Source organism: Phoxinus phoxinus (assembly GCF_949152265.1).
Source record: "Phoxinus phoxinus genome assembly, chromosome: 5".
Taxonomy (NCBI): Eukaryota; Metazoa; Chordata; class Actinopteri; order Cypriniformes; family Leuciscidae; genus Phoxinus; species Phoxinus phoxinus.
In genome coordinates this window covers 36,670,433-36,689,162 of record NC_136880.1, presented here as the reverse complement: position 1 = coordinate 36,689,162, position 18,730 = coordinate 36,670,433, and the positions used below count along the sequence as shown (strand labels likewise).

At 37.7% G+C, this 18,730-nt stretch overlaps 1 protein-coding gene across 1 annotated transcript; it reads right to left on the bottom strand.

Moving 5' to 3' along the window:
* Positions 1-1,940: 1,940 nt before the first annotated feature.
* Positions 1,941-18,512, bottom strand: wdr47a (WD repeat domain 47a). The gene is made up of 15 exons (XM_079613861.1): positions 18,260-18,512; positions 16,438-16,604; positions 15,677-15,760; positions 15,328-15,412; positions 14,075-14,865; positions 13,475-13,592; positions 11,374-11,555; positions 8,964-9,206; positions 8,678-8,738; positions 7,565-7,722; positions 6,599-6,768; positions 6,323-6,493; positions 6,103-6,234; positions 4,324-4,542; positions 1,941-3,304 (listed from the first exon to the last, which is right to left on the bottom strand). Exons 2-15 carry the CDS (start codon positions 16,593-16,595, stop codon positions 3,162-3,164), a joined length of 2,715 nt encoding a protein of 904 aa, XP_079469987.1. The 5' UTR covers positions 16,596-16,604; positions 18,260-18,512; the 3' UTR covers positions 1,941-3,161.
* Positions 18,513-18,730: the final 218 nt, after the last annotated feature.

Below are 18,730 nucleotides of genomic sequence, written 5' to 3'. Positions count from 1 at the left end.
AGGTAAGAATAATGCCATTTACAAAATGAAGAAATAAAAAGAATAATGTAAACCAATTCACCAAGTAATCAATTTATCAAGGAGGTTAAAAACTTCCTGGAATGTAAAAACAGATGCACAATAATTATTTAAATGTGTTGTGAAAGGAAATGAACAGTAAAGGCAATCAAAGGCATAAAGACATCTCTAAATGACATGAAGGCAAGTATGACACTAAATTGTGACACCATCACTGATGTAAGTCAATGGAGGATTTTCAAAGTTTAATCTCAAATTTGTTTACTTTGCAAACACTGTAAAATCATTCCTTGTTTTAAAAAAAAATAATTGTATTAATATAAAGGCTTTAATTTGAATATATTGAAGTCGAATAACTATAGATGCTGATGTATCAAATGTTGTCTTTATAGCATTAAATGATCAGCATAAAAATGTTTATGGCTATTTTAAAGCCATAAACATTTTTATGCTGATCATTTAATGCTATACACCTAAAAAAATAAAGCTTTTCAATGTTCACCTAAAAAAAGAAGCTTTTCCTCCATGTAACAAAGGTCAAATGTTCTAAAAAAAGTCAAACTTTAGGCTATCTGACATTATTAAGCGTTTCTACTTCACATTTTCAGCAGAGCAGGGCAGCGGAGCGGCTGTGGGTTGAGTCCCCACGGTTCTCATGCCGCGTGCCCAACCACCCCTCCCCCAAACGTATCCCAATGTTACAGTTGTTGCAGTGTTATGAACAGAGAAGCATGTACTCAGCGCAGCAGCAGAACGACTAAATTGAGCTCGAGGTAAAAAAAAAAAGAAAGAAAAAAGTGGTGGGTACAAAATGACTCATGTCATGACGAAACCTACGCGTCCACTCCCCACCAAAATCGATGGTCAAATCGCCTATGTTTGACACTGTAGTTATAATGTATTCAGTCAACTGTCGAAGCTGGGTCTAATCATTAACAATACGCCCCTGCGCTCGGTTGGGATCTGCCGCAAATGCTGTGTAGTGATCAGTGATCGCTCGCATCTTTCTCCGCTGCCATTACTGAACTACAACTCAAACTAACGCACGACATCAACGTCATCGTTCTCAGCCACTCCCTCTGTTCGCTGATTGGACCGGTGAAATTTTGATTTCAGAAAACCAAAGAAATACACCACAATCCCAGACCTAGTACTGAAGGAAAATGAAAATTGAGCGGAAGTACGTAGGAGGGCGGAGCCAGGCTATTAAATACGTTTATATACTGTATATGATTAAATAGGGAGAGAAACTAATAATGACGACAGCAGGTGATACAGATGAAACAATAATGACTAACGAGGAGAACAAGGGTGCGGGGTTGAGTGACGAGACAACACAAGCACACAGCCCAAACACAAGGCCATGTGCTTGCACACAAAACATGGGTCTGTCATGATCCTGCCTCAAGACTTAAAGAAAGACAAGGACTAGATGGCAGAATCATGACAACAATATGTCCCATGCAAATGTGAATATTGTAGACCTAAGTTACTGTTTTCATCAAATTCATGGTCTAGTAGGGTGATCGTCTAGATTCTAGTCAGTCTGTATAATAGCTTGCATAAATAAAAGTCTACGTTTAGCTTCAAAGGGCGTTTTCGATGACGGTATTCTGTAAAAATGAAGACATTTTTTTGCATTCTGATATTCAAAAGCATTTTGTCCGTCTTCCTCCACTTGTTACCACTGTTTTTCTGCCATCACTTTACGTCACTGCATTGTTACATTACTGAATTCTCTTATTATGACTTCTGCTTTTAAATGGTCTATTGCCCATTGATGGTTCTAAAATGAATGATCATTCTCAGTGGTGTGACCAAACAATCTAATGTTTTCACCGTTAAAGTGAATCAATCAAGATCAAGAAACTGAAAAAGTCTTTGAACCACTAGTGCTTAATGCAAATGAATGGAGCCATAGTTGAGAATAGGGTTATTTATTCAGACACAACAGCTTGTCCCATGAGCCTTTATGTAGTCACTGATGTCCAAATATCATTTAAGAAAGGAACACAGGAACAACACAATATTTCACTTACATGACTTCAAGTGAGGGCTGCTTATTAGCATAGACGTGTCAAAATGTTAGTTTGGCTTTGATTTAAAATTAATAACATTAATAACAAAAACCTATTAAGATTAAATAATAAAATCTATATCATTAGAAAATATACAACATAAACAACCCAAACAAATGGGAGACAAATATTAGTGCAAGATCATAGTATCAAACTATTTCACTTGTTAATTGAATTTTAACAAGCCTATGTGCCAATGCCCAAAACATTAAATCTAATGTTTCTTTCTGCACTACATATAGACTGAAGTTTAGATTCCCTTCATAAATCTACATGTAAAAACTCAATACTTTGATCCATGCCATCAATTCAGAGGCACTCACTAGGGCTGCAAACTCGTTCAAGCAAAAACAGTGAAATGCAAACATTAACCACTTCAAATGACGGACTTACTTGACAGCATTTACAAAGGCAGTTTACATTGACTTGGTTTTGATATTTGCACAAGCAGCTGAATTTCGATACAGTATTTGCAGCAGGCCATAAAAATATCCATATTTCAGCCAAGCATTGGACTGCATGTACATCTCACTCGAACATGTTCCACTCTTACAGTTTTCACTCAGAGGTTTGCAATGATACATCAGAAATGACTTAAATAAAGAAAACTGCATCTATTTCCAGAGGTTAGATTCAAACAGGCAAGTACAGACGCACTGTGATTGTGGAAAGCGGACACACAGAGATGCTATAAAATCTCAGGAAGGCCACAGAATAGATCACATGACACCACCGAGTCTGTGTTTTTCCTACTTACGTGTGGTTTGGGGTTCAGTGTTTGATAAAGGTTACTGAATGGAAGCGCATATGTAGCCAAGCACACTACAGCAAAGCATCACATCCCAATATGGCTCAGGATCATGAGACACACAGACACATGGCACCAGCAGTCAATCAGTTACTATGTTCATAAAAAGGGTTTGCATTTATCTCAGCCATACACTGTGAATCAGAACTCAAGGTTCAGAAACAAAATAAATACACAATCATACCAATAAAACTGAAGCACAGCGCCACACATATATAAATGAACGTGTCGTTTCCCTCTAGTGGCCAGAGCTGGCTCTACGTGGCCTGTGTCCAGAGTGTGACAGTGCGGTCAGCGGAGGAGGACAAGAAGGAGAGGTGGTGTGTGTGCCACCTGCACTGGATCACCTTATCCGCATGCTCTCCCGCTACAGTCAACGGCAGCGGCTTCGTCAGGTCACCTGATGCACACATACAGTACAATGATCAAAAACTCACTTCATTGCTTTAAATGTTTCAAAAATATTAAAATACATATTTACACTGCATCATCTGCATAGATTATACACTGCATTATAAGTGTAGCTGACACTTCCACAAGCTATAAAACAGGTTTCCGCCCTTTTTGACCAATGAATGAACTTCAGTTATTTGAGATTATCGGATATTATACAGATTAAAAAAAAATATATATATATATATATTTGATTGAGATTAAACTCACAAAGAGCAAACTGATTACTGTTAATATTGTACAGAACAGCATAACTGGGAAAATATATTCAATATAATAATTCTTATTTAATTTTTTTTTTCTTTTGACTGGAAACCCTGATAAAAAAAAATTGTGTGTGTTATCCTTTTGGCACACACCGAATATGTGGGAAAAAAGTGAAAAATTATGCCAAAAATACAGTATTAATACTAAATACTTTTATTGTTTTTTTTCCATTTAAATTATTTTACATTATGCACTCTTAACACTCTCTCAACTCCATGTAATCTGGATTTAAATACACTGAAAACTTAATTAAAAAATAATTAAAATTAATTTCTATACTGTAGGTAACTGGGTTGCAGTCTATGAATGTGTACAAATTTAGTAAAATAAATTAAAATGTAATGAATAAATATAAAAGTAAGTTTAATGCAGGGTTATTATAGTTAACAAAATCTAAAACCATACAAAATGTGTTAAATAAAATATAATAAAAACTTAGAGTTTATTTAAATTTCTCATTTCATTTAACTTGATGTACTAAAATAAAATTGAAATTAAAATAAAATAAACTAACTACAGACATAAAAAACAACAACAAAAGTACTAAAACTTGTAACTAAAATGAAAATGAAAACATAAATATATATATAAAATTACTATAAAACTGATTCAAAATATGAATAACAGTATCTCAATGATACTAAAATAACACTGGTTTGATGTATTCAGTTCAATAACACTAAACTGAGGCGATCTCACCTTGTAGGTCAGTGACGATGACCTTGGTGTCGTAGGATCCCGTGAGCAGGTAATGAGCCCCGGGGGAGAAGCGCACCGACCGGACGTCGCTGGAGTGCGGTTGGTACGTCTGAACCATGCGCCCGCCTCTGATGTCATACAGCATACAGGAACTGTCCTCCTGCCCTGTTGCCAGAAGACGCCCGCTCGGGTCCACCGCCACCGACGCCACGGGACTGCCTGAGACACACACACCAGATATACACATCAACAAAACTGACCAAAACTGATTACCTACAGTGTAAATGTGGAGACAAGATTTATATTCATTTTATTTAGTCAAAAACTTCTCACAATATTTCTGAATGGGGCATAAAGAGGCAATATAATGTCATAAACTGTGTGTTGGACAATTAAAACATACTTAACTAAAACATAGCCATAAAAACTTTTATTAGTCAAAATAAAATAAACTTTAACTGTAATAACATTTTTATTTCAGCTAGTTGCCAAGGCAAAATTAGTCATTTTCATTTAGTAGTTAACCTCATGCACTAAAATAACCAAAACAGAAATAAAAATGAATACAAAATATATAAACATATTTCAGATCCTAATAAAAATTACAAAAACACACAACAAAATGACCAACCCTTCAACTAAAATGAAAACAGAAATTATAAAAATAAAAACTGATTCAAAATATGAATAAAAACCATATTATCTCAAAGATGCTAAAATAACACAGTCCTGAAAGTGAATTAAATCTTGTAACATAATATCCAAACGTGCAAAGCGTATTAGTATGTGATATGGCAGCCATACGATGTTCCCAGTGAATGAGGTCAGATATACAGTTTCAGTGCTGGAAAAACCAGGTCATACCAGCTCAGGTTTGTTTTTTGTGATACTGTAGCTGTTTTGCTACCATTTTTAAATAGCTTGACCAAAATGCTACCAAGAAGATTTCAGCCCCACCAAAATCTAATGAACCATCTAGACCAGTTTGAAGTAGCCAATGAGCACAAGTGACCAGCATAGACCAGCTAGAAACCACGTAAAACCAAAAACCATCAGAAACTCCTACTGGGTCATTTCATGTCGAAACAACATTTTGGAAACTTCCCTGGCATAACTTTTTGATTTTGTTAAAAAAAATTCTGAATAAGGACAACATAAATAGTGATGAAAAGCAAAAAAAAAAAAAAAAAATTAAAATTCAAAAACTCTTTTCTCACCATTGACAGAATTTCCCAGCTTTCTGTGTTTCCAGTGTTACAAGGCAGGGGGCGCTATTGTGTTCAAATTGTTTGAATTTTATTAATTTTCAATGGTTGAAAACTACAGGGATGCAAACTTAGGGGTGCCTTTTCCCACTTTTGAACAGTCAACATTGGCATATAATGCAACAACGATAGCTTAAGTCAACAGATTTAACTACGGTAATAAACCTACCAATCTCTGTAAAAAAATTATAATAATTCTGCCATCTTCCTAAAGTCATTTTTAACCCCCTGTAATTTGGCAGATTCAGATCTCAGGTGAAAATGGTCATTTTCACCCCCTCTACAAAATATCAGATTACTCAGTAAATATCCATCCATGCCATTTCATATTTTGTCTTTCTTTTTCATTTATGTACTGTATGTCTTTCACCAGAAAAGAAATTATTAAAATATTTTTTTTTAGCCGGGAATCTCTGGTTGAGTTGACATGGAATGACATTTTAATTATGTGCATTTTTCAGCAGGCAAAGTGCTAAAAGAGTAAAATGAAGGCAGTGAAGGAGGTGAAGCCCACCTGAGCCTTGGAAGGACGTCCCCACCACTCTCACACAGCTGGGAACACGCAGGTCCCAGAAACGCACGGTCTTATCCTGAGAGCCGGACGCGATCATCCAGCCCCCCCATGTGTACAGAGACAGAATATGACCTGTAGAGAGAAAACACACACACATCACATATAAGAACGAGAATATTTATGATCTGCGTGTATATATAATATAAAGGGGGGGTTGTACCCGTGTGTCCGCTCAGTGCATGCAGTCCCTGTCCTCTCTGGCAGTCGGTGGTGTAGATGTTACAGTCTCCAGCTCCTGCACTGATTAAAATGGCCCCTCCGCTCTCAGGACCCTCCATAAACGCCAGATCTCTGATAGTCCCATCATGCATACTGAACTCCAGATCAGGACCTGAATTTTAATATATAGAGTACAAGTCGTTCAACCAAACTACATTCAGTTACCGGTAATCTATGAAGATTCATGAATGTTGGTTTGCAATCTTTCTCCCCTCACCTGTAGCATTGCAGGTTTCAGGGTTGAAGGGCAGCACTTTGACGTATTTGTCGTTGGAGCCGGTGGCCAGTAACTGTCCGCAGGGGCTCCAGGCCACACAATATATAGAGCCTTTGTGATGCTTGTTCCTCTTGAAGCGGATTGCAGGAGGTTTACTCGTGCCCGAGCCACTGAGAGAAACAACAATATAAAGACATCTTATTAATATGTCAATTAAAAGGTTCTGGTTCCCTACAAAATAACTGTTGCACTTTGTTGATTCAGCCAGAACAAATTACATTTGTATGAAAAATTACAAGAAAAACTTTTTTTCTTTGGAATAACATGCACTGATGAATCGTTCACAACAAGACTCGGATAGGGTGAGGGATATTGACAAAAAATGTCTCTATTTTCTGGGGTTTTGTTGATAACTAGACAATATAATTAAGTTATAATAATAAAACACTTTAGGCTGTTACCAATCAAATGAAATCAGTATCAACAAAATTCATGTTTGCACTGCAAACAGAAGTGGCACAGAAGCTGCATCTAAAGTGGCATTAAATGTATTTACACTGCAGTTATGATTGCGTTAATAATGCAGTAATGTAAAAAAATATATATATTTTAAGTATTCAACTATGATACTTTTTTCAAGCAATACTTTACTTGAACTAAAACAGCCAGTAGGTGGCGGCAAGTAACTGTAAGTCACTGAGTCATTCATTCAAACGGCTTATTCATTCAGGAACAAAGCAAGTGACTGTCTTTATGAATGGATCATTGAATCGTTCAAAATTATTTGGCAAAAACAGCACTCTTGCTCATTTCTCAGACACTTCATCGTGTTTTTCATTTTCTAGTTTTTTAAATTAAAGTTTGGTGGCTGAAATGAGGATTTTCCCTTGCTTGAATTCCATCATCTATCACGTATCTGATTCAGATCTTTTAAGCAGGTTTTAATGCAGTGTGTGGGCGGCTGACCTCGTGTCCAGTGTGTCGGGGTAGGCACACACGCGCAGCGTTTTAGAGTTGGAGCCGACCGCATATAATGTTCCTGTGGGGTGGAAGGCCACGGCGCGGACCGCCTGCGTATCCTCCAGGGTGTTGACCATCACAAACTTGGCTTTAGACGTCTCTTTCTGCAATTTACGCATATAAACACACATTTTGCATGTGAGAAGGGTTATTTGAAGATTATGTTCATTTAATCTCAAATAATCCCAGAAAAATCCCTAATCTGTTTTTGATCTGAGAAGTTTTAGAGCTGTAATTAAACCAACACTAAAGCCTTCAGAGGGAGAATGTTTTATTCAGTGAATGTTAACCCTGTAATGCCTGACATAAGAAACATAATGTGTTTGGCATATTTGTTTTTTGTTGAGTATCTAATTTGATAAATCAGACTTTTGAGCACATACTCAAAGAGGGAAACCAATTTAATTCAGAGGCAAATATGCAATTTGGTGCAGCTGTTATTTATATGGCCAAAATTAGTATGAAATTCTGATAGCTTGTAAATAATGAGCTCTTTATAACAGAGTAGCAAAATTACCTTACATAAAATGCCTATAAATATCAGTTGCCAATCCACAACTACCAATAATAGGTTCTAGTAGGATGATATTTAAATGATTACTTTTATGATCAATTAGTTTTAGTTTCAATTGTTTTGGGGCAAAACATATAATGCAATACAATGATGATTGAAAGATGTACAAATAAAAAATACCCATGCCATATTTGATGCTCACATTTTAACATGATTTTTCTAAAAAGTAGCATCAGTCGAAAAAGTGTTCTTTTTGAAATATGATTAACAATATAAAAGTCATATTTAAGCTTACTTTATAAAAATAATTTTTCACAGCAAACGTGGAGCACGACCTGAAAGGGGACATTTCTAGAATTACACTAAAAGGTCTTTTACTTGCTAAAAATTATGAACTATCAATCAGACGAGAGAAGGCATGTAAACAGGTTTTCAGCAATGTTTTGATCATGTTGATATTTTTGAAGAATTATCAATTTGTGTATCAAATATGACACAGTAGGCTTTATAGGGTTAACTAAGTTGCGCTGTAGGAGACGCTGTACCTCTGGGCCTTTAGAGCGGGTCAAACTGTCATTCAGTTCAGTTTTGTCTTCAGTTTGGGCACTGCAGGTGAAAAGAAAACCTTTTTAGAACCCTAAACATTGACAAATCACTAAAAACATTACCAAGTAAATTTCACGAGTTTGATATAATAAAAAGCAAATTTTTCTCAAAAACAATCTTACGTTCAGGATTCACGAGGATATTTATATTTTTAAACTCTATGAATGATTTTGATAAATCGATTAAGTGTGACTTGGAAGAGTTAAAGAACTGGTCTCTTCTCACCTCTGGGGCAGTACAGGAGACTGGGTGGGTGGAGGGAAGGCTGCTTGACCTGCTGACCTCTGAGGAGTGCTGGTGACCACATCGCTGGCTCCTCCAACCACTTCCTGTGTCTGTGGCGTGGCTGAGGCATCTATCGCCTCGCTGTTGTTGTTACTGCCTCCATTACACTGCTGAGAGAGAGCCTGCACCTCTTCTCCCAAATCATCCATTCCCACATTCAGCTCCTCCAGTCTTTGAATAGACCTGCACACATACATACAAAAACATGAAGCTTTAGAGCCAACTTGGTGCCCACAGACTGCCCGCTGACTGTTCACTGACCATGCACACACAAAAAAAAAGAGCTTTCTCAAAATCAAAAGATCCTATTTAAATCAAAAATACAATTTGGCTTTATGAATTGTGTAAGCTAAATTTTAAAATGAACTTTTTACCATTATTAGCAAGTAAACTGAGAACATTTGCCATGCATAAATATGTCTTACAAGCCATGAAACCGTATTTTGCACTATTTTTACATGCTCTGGACCCTGGTTGCAAGTGGAGGCAGGGTTTCATCTGAGTCATTAACAATTACACTTTAGAGAAGATATGTGTAAACTGTATGTGAATATGACCACTGGTCATTTTACATGTCGCTCATACAGTTGCTTCCTGTCAAAGTGACCAGAATGAACTAATACTAATAGTTAAATGCTTGGCTAAATAGGACTAACTTTAAGCTTGCTCAAAAGATTTTATTTTTAAGTTCACATTACTGATGATCACAGTTGCTTTTTTAATAACACACACATCAAAGTGCATATAGCTTATGAAATGTATTAGTGTTTTCTTTGGGGATTTCTCCACCCACTTCCAGTTCTATAGCTGCTCGCTGCACCATCTGTAGAAGCCTGGGGTTCATCTCATTAGCCTTTCATTTGATATTCATCTTAATCTCTGCCAAACACAAACCACGATTAACACAACTGGTTATTTCCCTGTGGTCAGGGGGGTTTCCCCCTCAAAATCCCCTGAAGCAGATGGCATGAGGCCAGTGTGAACACAGAATAGGTTTTTATTCGGTTTTAGATTTGTCCTAATAAGCTATACTTGTCCTAATATATTTTCAAATTAATATCCTAAATTTCTTTAATAACTCACAAGTCAAGACCAGTACGGCTTCTGTTGACAGAACAATGAATGTTTCTTCTGCCCTCCCCTCCCCTCTGACACACTGCATTATTTATGGTTGTGGCCTTTAATGATGACATAACCAATGGAACGGTACGGCACGGTTCCAAAACCTCCCTTTGTTATGTTTCTGTGTTACGATTGTGCCGTAACCACAGCAACAGAACTAAAGAAGTATCAAAGCCAAACAAGAGAACATGGTTCTAAAAGGAGTTCAGTGATTCTCAGAACCCTCTCTGATTGCATCGTTACATTTAACTAGTTTTCCTGTAGGGGTTTTTGAGGGGTCTGTAATTTGAGTGACAGCTCATGCAACATCAGTAAATAATTAAGAGAGTCCACCAAAAACTCACAAAAAGGCAAGGTTCAAAAATATTCAGAATACCAAATATAACTTTAAGGGATATTTCACCTACATTTTTTTTAATTCTGTCGTTATTTACTCACACTTAGGTTGAAAAAAACTTTTAGTTTCATTAAAATAGCTTTATTTGTGTTCAAACGATTAAGTAAAGTCTTATGGGTTTGGAACGACATGAGGGTGAATAATTGATGACAGAATTTAACTTTTTTGGGTGAACTAACACTTTAAAGCTGAAATAAAAATAAAAACTTCAATATCAGCTTGAGTTCTGCTGTCATTGAAGCAAAAGAAGACAAACCAAATAAAAATTCTAATATTTTAGATTTTTCATTCAAATTGTTATGCTGACAATATAATTTGTAATGAAAACATTGACTATTTCAGGTATTACTTAAAAAAACATGGGGTCATGGATGGTATTGCCTACTTGTCAGACCGGAGGAGCATGGCCTTGGCCACCCATAAAAATTTGTCCTGGAAACCATGAATACAAGCTACTACCCTGTCTGGTACTAAATAAAACACTGTAAATGTGAGTTGAAAGCACACAAATGTAAAACAGGTCATGTGTGTGTATATGTGTTTGTATTCCTTAGGGAATCCTCCTCCCACTTCGAGTTCTGTGGCTGCTCGCTGCACCATCTGTAAAACCCTGAGGTCATTCTCATCTACATCTCATTAGTCTTTCATTTGATATTGAACCTGCCATGCCTTTTTCTCGGCACCCCACCCTCTTTCTTCTAGCAGCATCAGATTTCACCTTGCGTCTTTGTGTTTGTAAACTTCAGCCGGTTTGCTGTACATCAGTGCAGCTCTAGACACAAACGCTGACCTTTGGTTGTGATGTTAGCGGTGACGTGGAGCTTGGCTGACCTGGTAAGGAAGGCTTCTGTGAGGTTGTGCTTGGCGGTGGGCGGAGCCTCGTGCTGCTGGACTCCGCCCTCTCGCAGCATCTGCTGGTAGAGTTCCCGCTGCTGCTGCTTCTGTTCCAGATGTTGCTGGACACGCAAGCGCTGGCGGTAGTACTCCTGAAACTGCTCTGTGGAGTCCCACAACTACACAGAAACAGAGGGGACAAAGATGAGATGAGGTGTAACTGAGAGAGAATCTTAAAGTCACCATGAAATCAAAATGGACAATTCTTATTTTTTTTTGTGTTAATTATAAATTATTTATTCATGGACATCATTATTATTATTATTAATTTGTGTGCCCTCGTAATCTTTAACCAAAATAACTTCCACTCCCTCTTGCAGCGACATCTCTTCTCTGATGTCGTGTTTACTGACACGAGGGCGGGACAAACCTGTCACTCACATGACATCTCAGCAATAGCAAATTTTGTCTTTTGAGAGAATCATGTCTCACCCTAAATTTGTTCTTGTTCAAGAAGCCCATTCACTTGGATATACATTACAATAGGGAAGAAAAGACTATCACAACTTTCTATTTCTGACTTTAAAGCCTAATGCTGAAAAGTCACTCCCATTTCACCCTCAAAGTTTAAGAGTAGACAGACTCTGAAGAGGAGTCACTCGCTTTCTAGTCTGGTGAACAGATTTAATACATCACATGATCACAGCTCTACAGTGATTACTACCACAGATTAAAATCTCAGACTGGAAATAAACTGTTTGTTGTGAGTGACAGAGCTCAGAACCAATCAGAGGTATCAATACATCGGCTGTTTCTCAATTCTAAGAACGCAAAGAACAGACTTGCGTTCTCCTGAAGACCAGTCTTGCCAGGCTACCTTGAAAGAACGAACTTGGAAGGACATGAGGAGATGCGCTGTGATCTTGTTTTAGATTTCCTTGTGCAGAGAACACAGAAGGTTAAGTAAATGACTGTCTTTCTGAATGTGTCCTCTCTCCCTAATATTTATTTTGTATACAAATGATTGTAGTCAGGATGCTTTTTTAAAACTTAATGTTCTTTAAACCAAAGAGATAATTATTGACTTTAGCTCTTGGAAGCAATCGATTCAGTATAAACAAACAACTATGAATGAAATGGGTGTTGAGAGTGTTGAGCATTATAAGTATTTGGGCACTATTTTAGATAATAAATCTCCTAGCTGTTGCGGCGCGGTGAGACGCGACAACGGTCGGGTCCTGTGTAGACACGGTGTAACAGTGTCTTAATGATACTAAAACAACACTGTTCTATAGCACAACATTCCAATTCAATTTTTGATTTTTAGAACCCTTCGTACAACAGCCTAAACATCAGCATTCCAGACAACAATGGTGAACAATCTAGAACTCTTTTCATCACAACCTCTGGCAGTCAACATTCTAGAACCCTTCATACAAGAGCGTTCTATAAAGGTCAACATTCTAGAACTCTTCACACAAAAACAAACTTTATCATTAAACATTCTAGAATTGTTGCTCATACAGTCCCCTCACAAACACATGCCTAGCAACTTTAGCTTGGAAACAGCCAATCCAAGCCCTCTGTAGCTATGCAGTGATAAATCGCAAGCACTGAGCAGTAACTGAGCTTGCCTGAACAGGGCTACAGGCTGTTTATGAGAGAGAAGAGAGTGCACATGCAAACTCCTACTGCTCACAGACAATTAAAAAGCATGTTAATAACAACAGCTGGAGCGAATAAATCAGAAAGTCACTAAAAATTTACTTCAATTTGAATGCTAAATTAAAGTTTTATAACATTTACATCTATGCATTTAGCAGATGCTTTATCCAAAGAGACTTACAAGAGACGAACAAAGCAATTTGTCAAGGAGCCAACAATATTCGTAAAATACAATGCCAGGTTTATTTGAAAACTAGATTAGGAAGCAAGCTAGAGAGGAGTGTGTGGGAGTTATACTCGCATAACTGAATTATTAGGCATGTTGCTCTTCCAAATATAAGTTAAGTAGCCAAGTATCGTTTTATCTAATGTTCAGGATCCATATCAATGGATTGATCCATATCAATGGATTGATCATTGACTGACAAAATACCTCATTCTTCTCTGCAGAACCAGGTGCTGGAGCATCTTGACCCGGGGCAGAGGCCGGGCGAGAGTTTTGAGGACCAGGTGAGCTCAACATTTTATCAGATGGAGTTTCAGTTCTGGAGCTGCAAGACCAGAGAGCCCACATTACTGTTTCAGACGCACACCTTACACACCTTTGTAATGACTAGGTTCTGAAAAGATTCTGCTTTCTTCTCTACCACACCCATCAAAATTTCTCTGAATTGAAAAAGCCTTGAAAATGCAACAAACATTGCCATTTTTTTCCACAGGGTGTTTTAAACAATAACAACAAATTGGAATAATCAAGATTATAATATGCTTTTGAAAGAAGTCTCTTATGCTCACCAAGGTTGCATTTATTTGATCAAAAATACAGTAAAACCTGTAATGTTGTCTCTTTATTCATTTAAGTCATTGTCATTTTAATAATTACAGGTAATTTGCAAATAATCAACTAATTCGCACTATAATTAGTGCTCACCATGTAAATATGTAAGGTTTATAGTATTCTGGAGTTTGTTTTAAACGGGTTACACTTCTCAAGCTCGAATGCAGATATACAGGTGTATCAGATGATGTTTACCTCTCTGGTGACTCCTCAAAGATGCTGTGACATCCTGAATTCTCCATCATCACACTGCGGTTCAGGTGTTGAAAATTAGCAAACGAGTGTGACATGGGAGAAGTTTTCCCTCCGTCTGTTCCCGCACCTCTCTTCTCTTGGCCAGAGAGACCGTAGGACAGGCCGTCCAGTGCTGGGTTCAGAGAGCGGGTCATGTAGGTGTCTGCAGACTGCGGGCGCCGGAGAGGGGAAGCGGGATACGGGGAGAGCTTGCTGATGAGCGGAGTGAGGAGGTCAGCGTAAGTGGCCTTGGCAGGTTTAACCAGCCGATCCACGTGGATATTGAGCATCTTTTGCTCAAAAGCGCAAGAGAAGACGTTGGGCGACAGGTTCTGGAGCCAAGAAAGCAAGCTCAGGTCAAGATCATCGCAGCCGTTCCCGCACAGCATGTCTATACCCAGAAGAACCTCACTCTCTGTGATCTCCTCTCCGGTGGCTTTGCTCTGGCAGAACTCCACGCAGCATTCGTACAGTACGCCTTTAATCAGAAGCTGGAATAGACGGTTGGCGCTGGCGCGGAACCCCGCCTCGCTCAGCTTTCGGTCAGCGGGAATAAACTCCGCCACCATAACACAGGCCTCCTCAAAACACTGCACGCGTGCCGTACTCGGATTCCAGTCCTTGAACTCGGCATGGTTGGTGAGACGGGGCAGCGTCAGGAGAAGGCAAAGCTTGCTGTAGTCATCTTTAGTTGGACAAAACTCTTCCAGAGCATGCAGACACTTCACAGCCTCTTGCATGGTCAGCTCCAACTGAACATAGATAGAATGAGAGAGAGAAGCTTAAGAAAGCTGGTTTACAAACAAGCTCTAAGCAGTTTCTCACATGGTGTTACCATAGTTTTTTGGACATGATAATCTCTCAAGATTTACATGCTAGTAAAATAAGCTTAGCAGAAACAAAATAAACCATGTGACTTTTCATGCATGTTTACATGCATCTTCTATATGATATAATAATCTTGTTTGGTTCACATTACTGTTGATTATTATAAAGATTATTATTATATATAAACTACAGTTCAAAAGTTTAAGGTCGGTAAGGTTTTTAAATATTTTTGTCACATGATCCTCCAGAATATGCTGATTTGGTGCGCACACACACACACATTTATTCTTGTTACCAATAATGAAAACAGTTGTGCTGCTTCATATTTTTGGGGAAACTGTAATACAGTTTTTTTCAGGATTCTTTGATGAATAGATGTTACTCACATGCTGTGGCTCATCCTCAGCAGACATGGCGTTGTTCACACACAAAGCTTCCAGAAACTTCTGTTTCAAAACAATGTAGCGGAACCTGAGAGGCCATGGAAAAATGCTCATACATGTGAAGTTAAACCAGCAGTGTCTGATTTTATTTAAATATTCATATAGGCCTACATAATTTGCAGAGTTCATCATTTTCACTGTTATAAATTGAATATTCAGCGTTCATGTACAAAATTATACAATTTTAACGGGTAAAAGTTGCCTTAATAATTTGTTTTAAGTGCATTTAAGTGCAAGTGAGTTTCTATTATTTGGGTTGCAATTCTGGAAAGATTCTGAGCTGATCTCTCACCTTTTCCTGTCAAATTTATCCAGACACTCAAGAGGCTGAATAAACTGTAACACTTCATCCCACTGTCCATCCAGAATGAGCTGCCTGCAGGGGGAGAATGAATGAGAACGAGAGAAAAAGAGTGCGTCTAGCCTAGACAACTTGACTCATAATAGCACAATAATAGTACCAGCTTCAAACTAAGAACATAAAAGAGTTTAGACTATATTTAAAGGAAAAATTTAATTTTTTACCATCTGAATTGATGTTGTTTTACACTGTCTCAAATAGTGATAATCACTAGAGACAAACTACATGCAAATTCTTGGTGGTAAAACTCTGGAGTTGTCTTATCAGTCAGACAGTAGCCCTGTTTAGACCTGGTATTAAGATGCGTTTTGGTCGATCGGACCAAACCCATAGAGTTTTTGTTAATGTGAGAATATAATCATGATGAACAAAACGTGTAAGTATCACAAACTTTTGCTGGCCACAGAGCTTATTTTCTGCAATAATCCAAAAGCCAATGGAAAAATCCAAATGGGTTCTTGTCGATGAAACCAGTGTGATGTGTCAAAAATGTGTCATCACTGCAGGACTCAAGTAAAACAAATGCTTGATTTTCTAGCTTCAATGCAGAGTAAAACTGCTATAAATTGGCAAAAATATAAGCATTATATTATTGGTTCATGTTGACGCCACATTAGATGTCCCATATATGCCAGTGGTCTTTTTGATTTGAATTCTGCCTGAGATTAAGGTGCATATACAGTAGATCATACCTGAGGAAGAGCATGTCGTCTGAGTAGAGGCCATTGATGATCCCGCTCTCCTTCTCCAGGGCCAACATGCTAATGTGCAGCTTGCGTGAGTTTAGGAAGTCCAGCATCACCTTGATGATCTCCACTTCCTTTACATTTATGATCTCCTCAGCCGTCATGGTGGCAAGCTTTCACAGAAAGAATGAGAGAATGAACACTTCGTTTAGAATATGGTTTTATCCAAAACAGTTATAGTACACATTTGCTCAAGCGACCAGTGGTGCTCAGGCCTTGTAGGGCTTGAACAAGGGCCCACTACTAAGGGACGTGAACCAATAAAAAAAATGTGCCAATCGCAATGTAACTGAAGTAGTACTTTAACTTTATTGTGACATACAGTATTGTGACAACATCAGAGTTGTAGGATGTGTTCTTGGTTCTATCCATCAGTTGTTGATTGGATGGAGGCAGATCTGAATGCACGCTTGCCGTTAAAAGTTAAAAAGGGGCGGAGTTTCAACGGGTTAAATGATTGGAGAAGATTTGATTAAATATTACAAGGTCCAAAAAACAACAACATTAAACACATGGACGAATCATTCATAAGATATAACATGCAAATGAACAGATTAAATGAACAAAGGAAATTAATTTGCAATCATTTAGATTGATTTTTTTTTACTATTATTAATAATTAATTAATTACTAAATTATTTATAATAATATGATATTATGTTTTTTTTTATTGTTGTAACATGAACAATAAAATAAAATATTTCTAAAGCATAACTTTAATGCTAATACTATTTAATGGACCTGAGCTAACAATAGCCTATGCCCTATATTTGTATTAGCCCCTAATGTTAACAAAGATTATTAAATACTGTAACAAATGTATTGCTTATTGTTAGTTAATGTTGGTCATTGCATTAACTAACACTGACTAATTGAAAAATATTGTTAAGTGTTACCAATAATTATTTATTATTTCATATATATATTATTCATATATTCGTATATAAAGTCCTCTGATGTAGCAACTGTGTAAAACACTGTATTGCTTGAAGACTGCAAGTGAAAAAGTGACAACAAGCTTCTAATTAAAATACCAAACTATGTTGTGACAAAGAATAGTCATCATGCCAGAAATTGCAGATGTAAACACACAAGCATGGGAGGAGACTGACACCACCCAAAACAAAACAGTATTCTCTTCTCAGCAGATGTTTTCACATCCAACTTAACCTGTTTTAAATCCTTTCAAATAACTAATAAAAACACTAGTTAGACTTATGCTTTACAATTATACCTTATCGCTGAAAGCTAAAATAATTACAACCATACAAATGAGAAAACGATAATATTAATCAATAATAATATTAAACAATAATATTATTAATTTGAGGATGCTCTAATGCACACATAGGAAACGAAGGAAAATGTGAAGAAGAAGAAAACAGTTTTACAACCAGCACAATTGTGCTTTTGGGAATTTTAACTTTAAACCCTTTAGTTTTAACCACTAAGCCACAACACCGGGCCCCAACCTTGCACTATGGGAAACGCAGATATGCTTTCTCATGCTTTCCCATCGCTAGATCAGGATAAACTCATTGCAATGCATTTATCTGACCACTTACATTAATTATTTCATAGATAAACCACATTACATATCAAGCACCAGTGAGAGGGGACATCCACCCATATCTAACGTTAACGTTACATTATTCTGAAGCTGCGGGGGGAGAGTGTGTCATCCAGGCGGAGCAGCAGCAGCCTCTCCGGCCTCGCCTATCCTCAAAACAACAGCGATAAGCGTCGCGAAGAGCGATTCAAATCTCACCTGATAAACTCTACATATACGCGAATTGCAGAAATCCTCTGTGGGTCCACCGAGGGTGTGTCGACACGCGCTGTCTGGTGTTTTTTTTCCTCCGTGTTTCAGGGCGAGAGGCTCTTGTTGTCTCTGGCGCTCGCTGGTTGTCAAGCACAAGCTTCCTCTGCGCGCTCCACCAATCCGCGCTCACGCACACAAACCCCCGCAAAACCCGCCCCGGCCCGCACCGGCCCGCGTGTTATTCCACAAACTGAGGCTTAATGCGGATTTGTGATTAGCAGCATTATATACGCATTATACTATGTGTGTGTAAACCTATACTAAGCCGATAAAGTAGCGGTTTTTAGGAACTGTTTGGGCTTTGTATGATGTCAGGATTATTTTAGTTTTTCTAATGAATTGTTAATTAGTACGAACAATTCTCTGAAATAACAAGCAAAAAAAAAAAAAAAAAAAAAAGTAAGAAAATACAAGTTA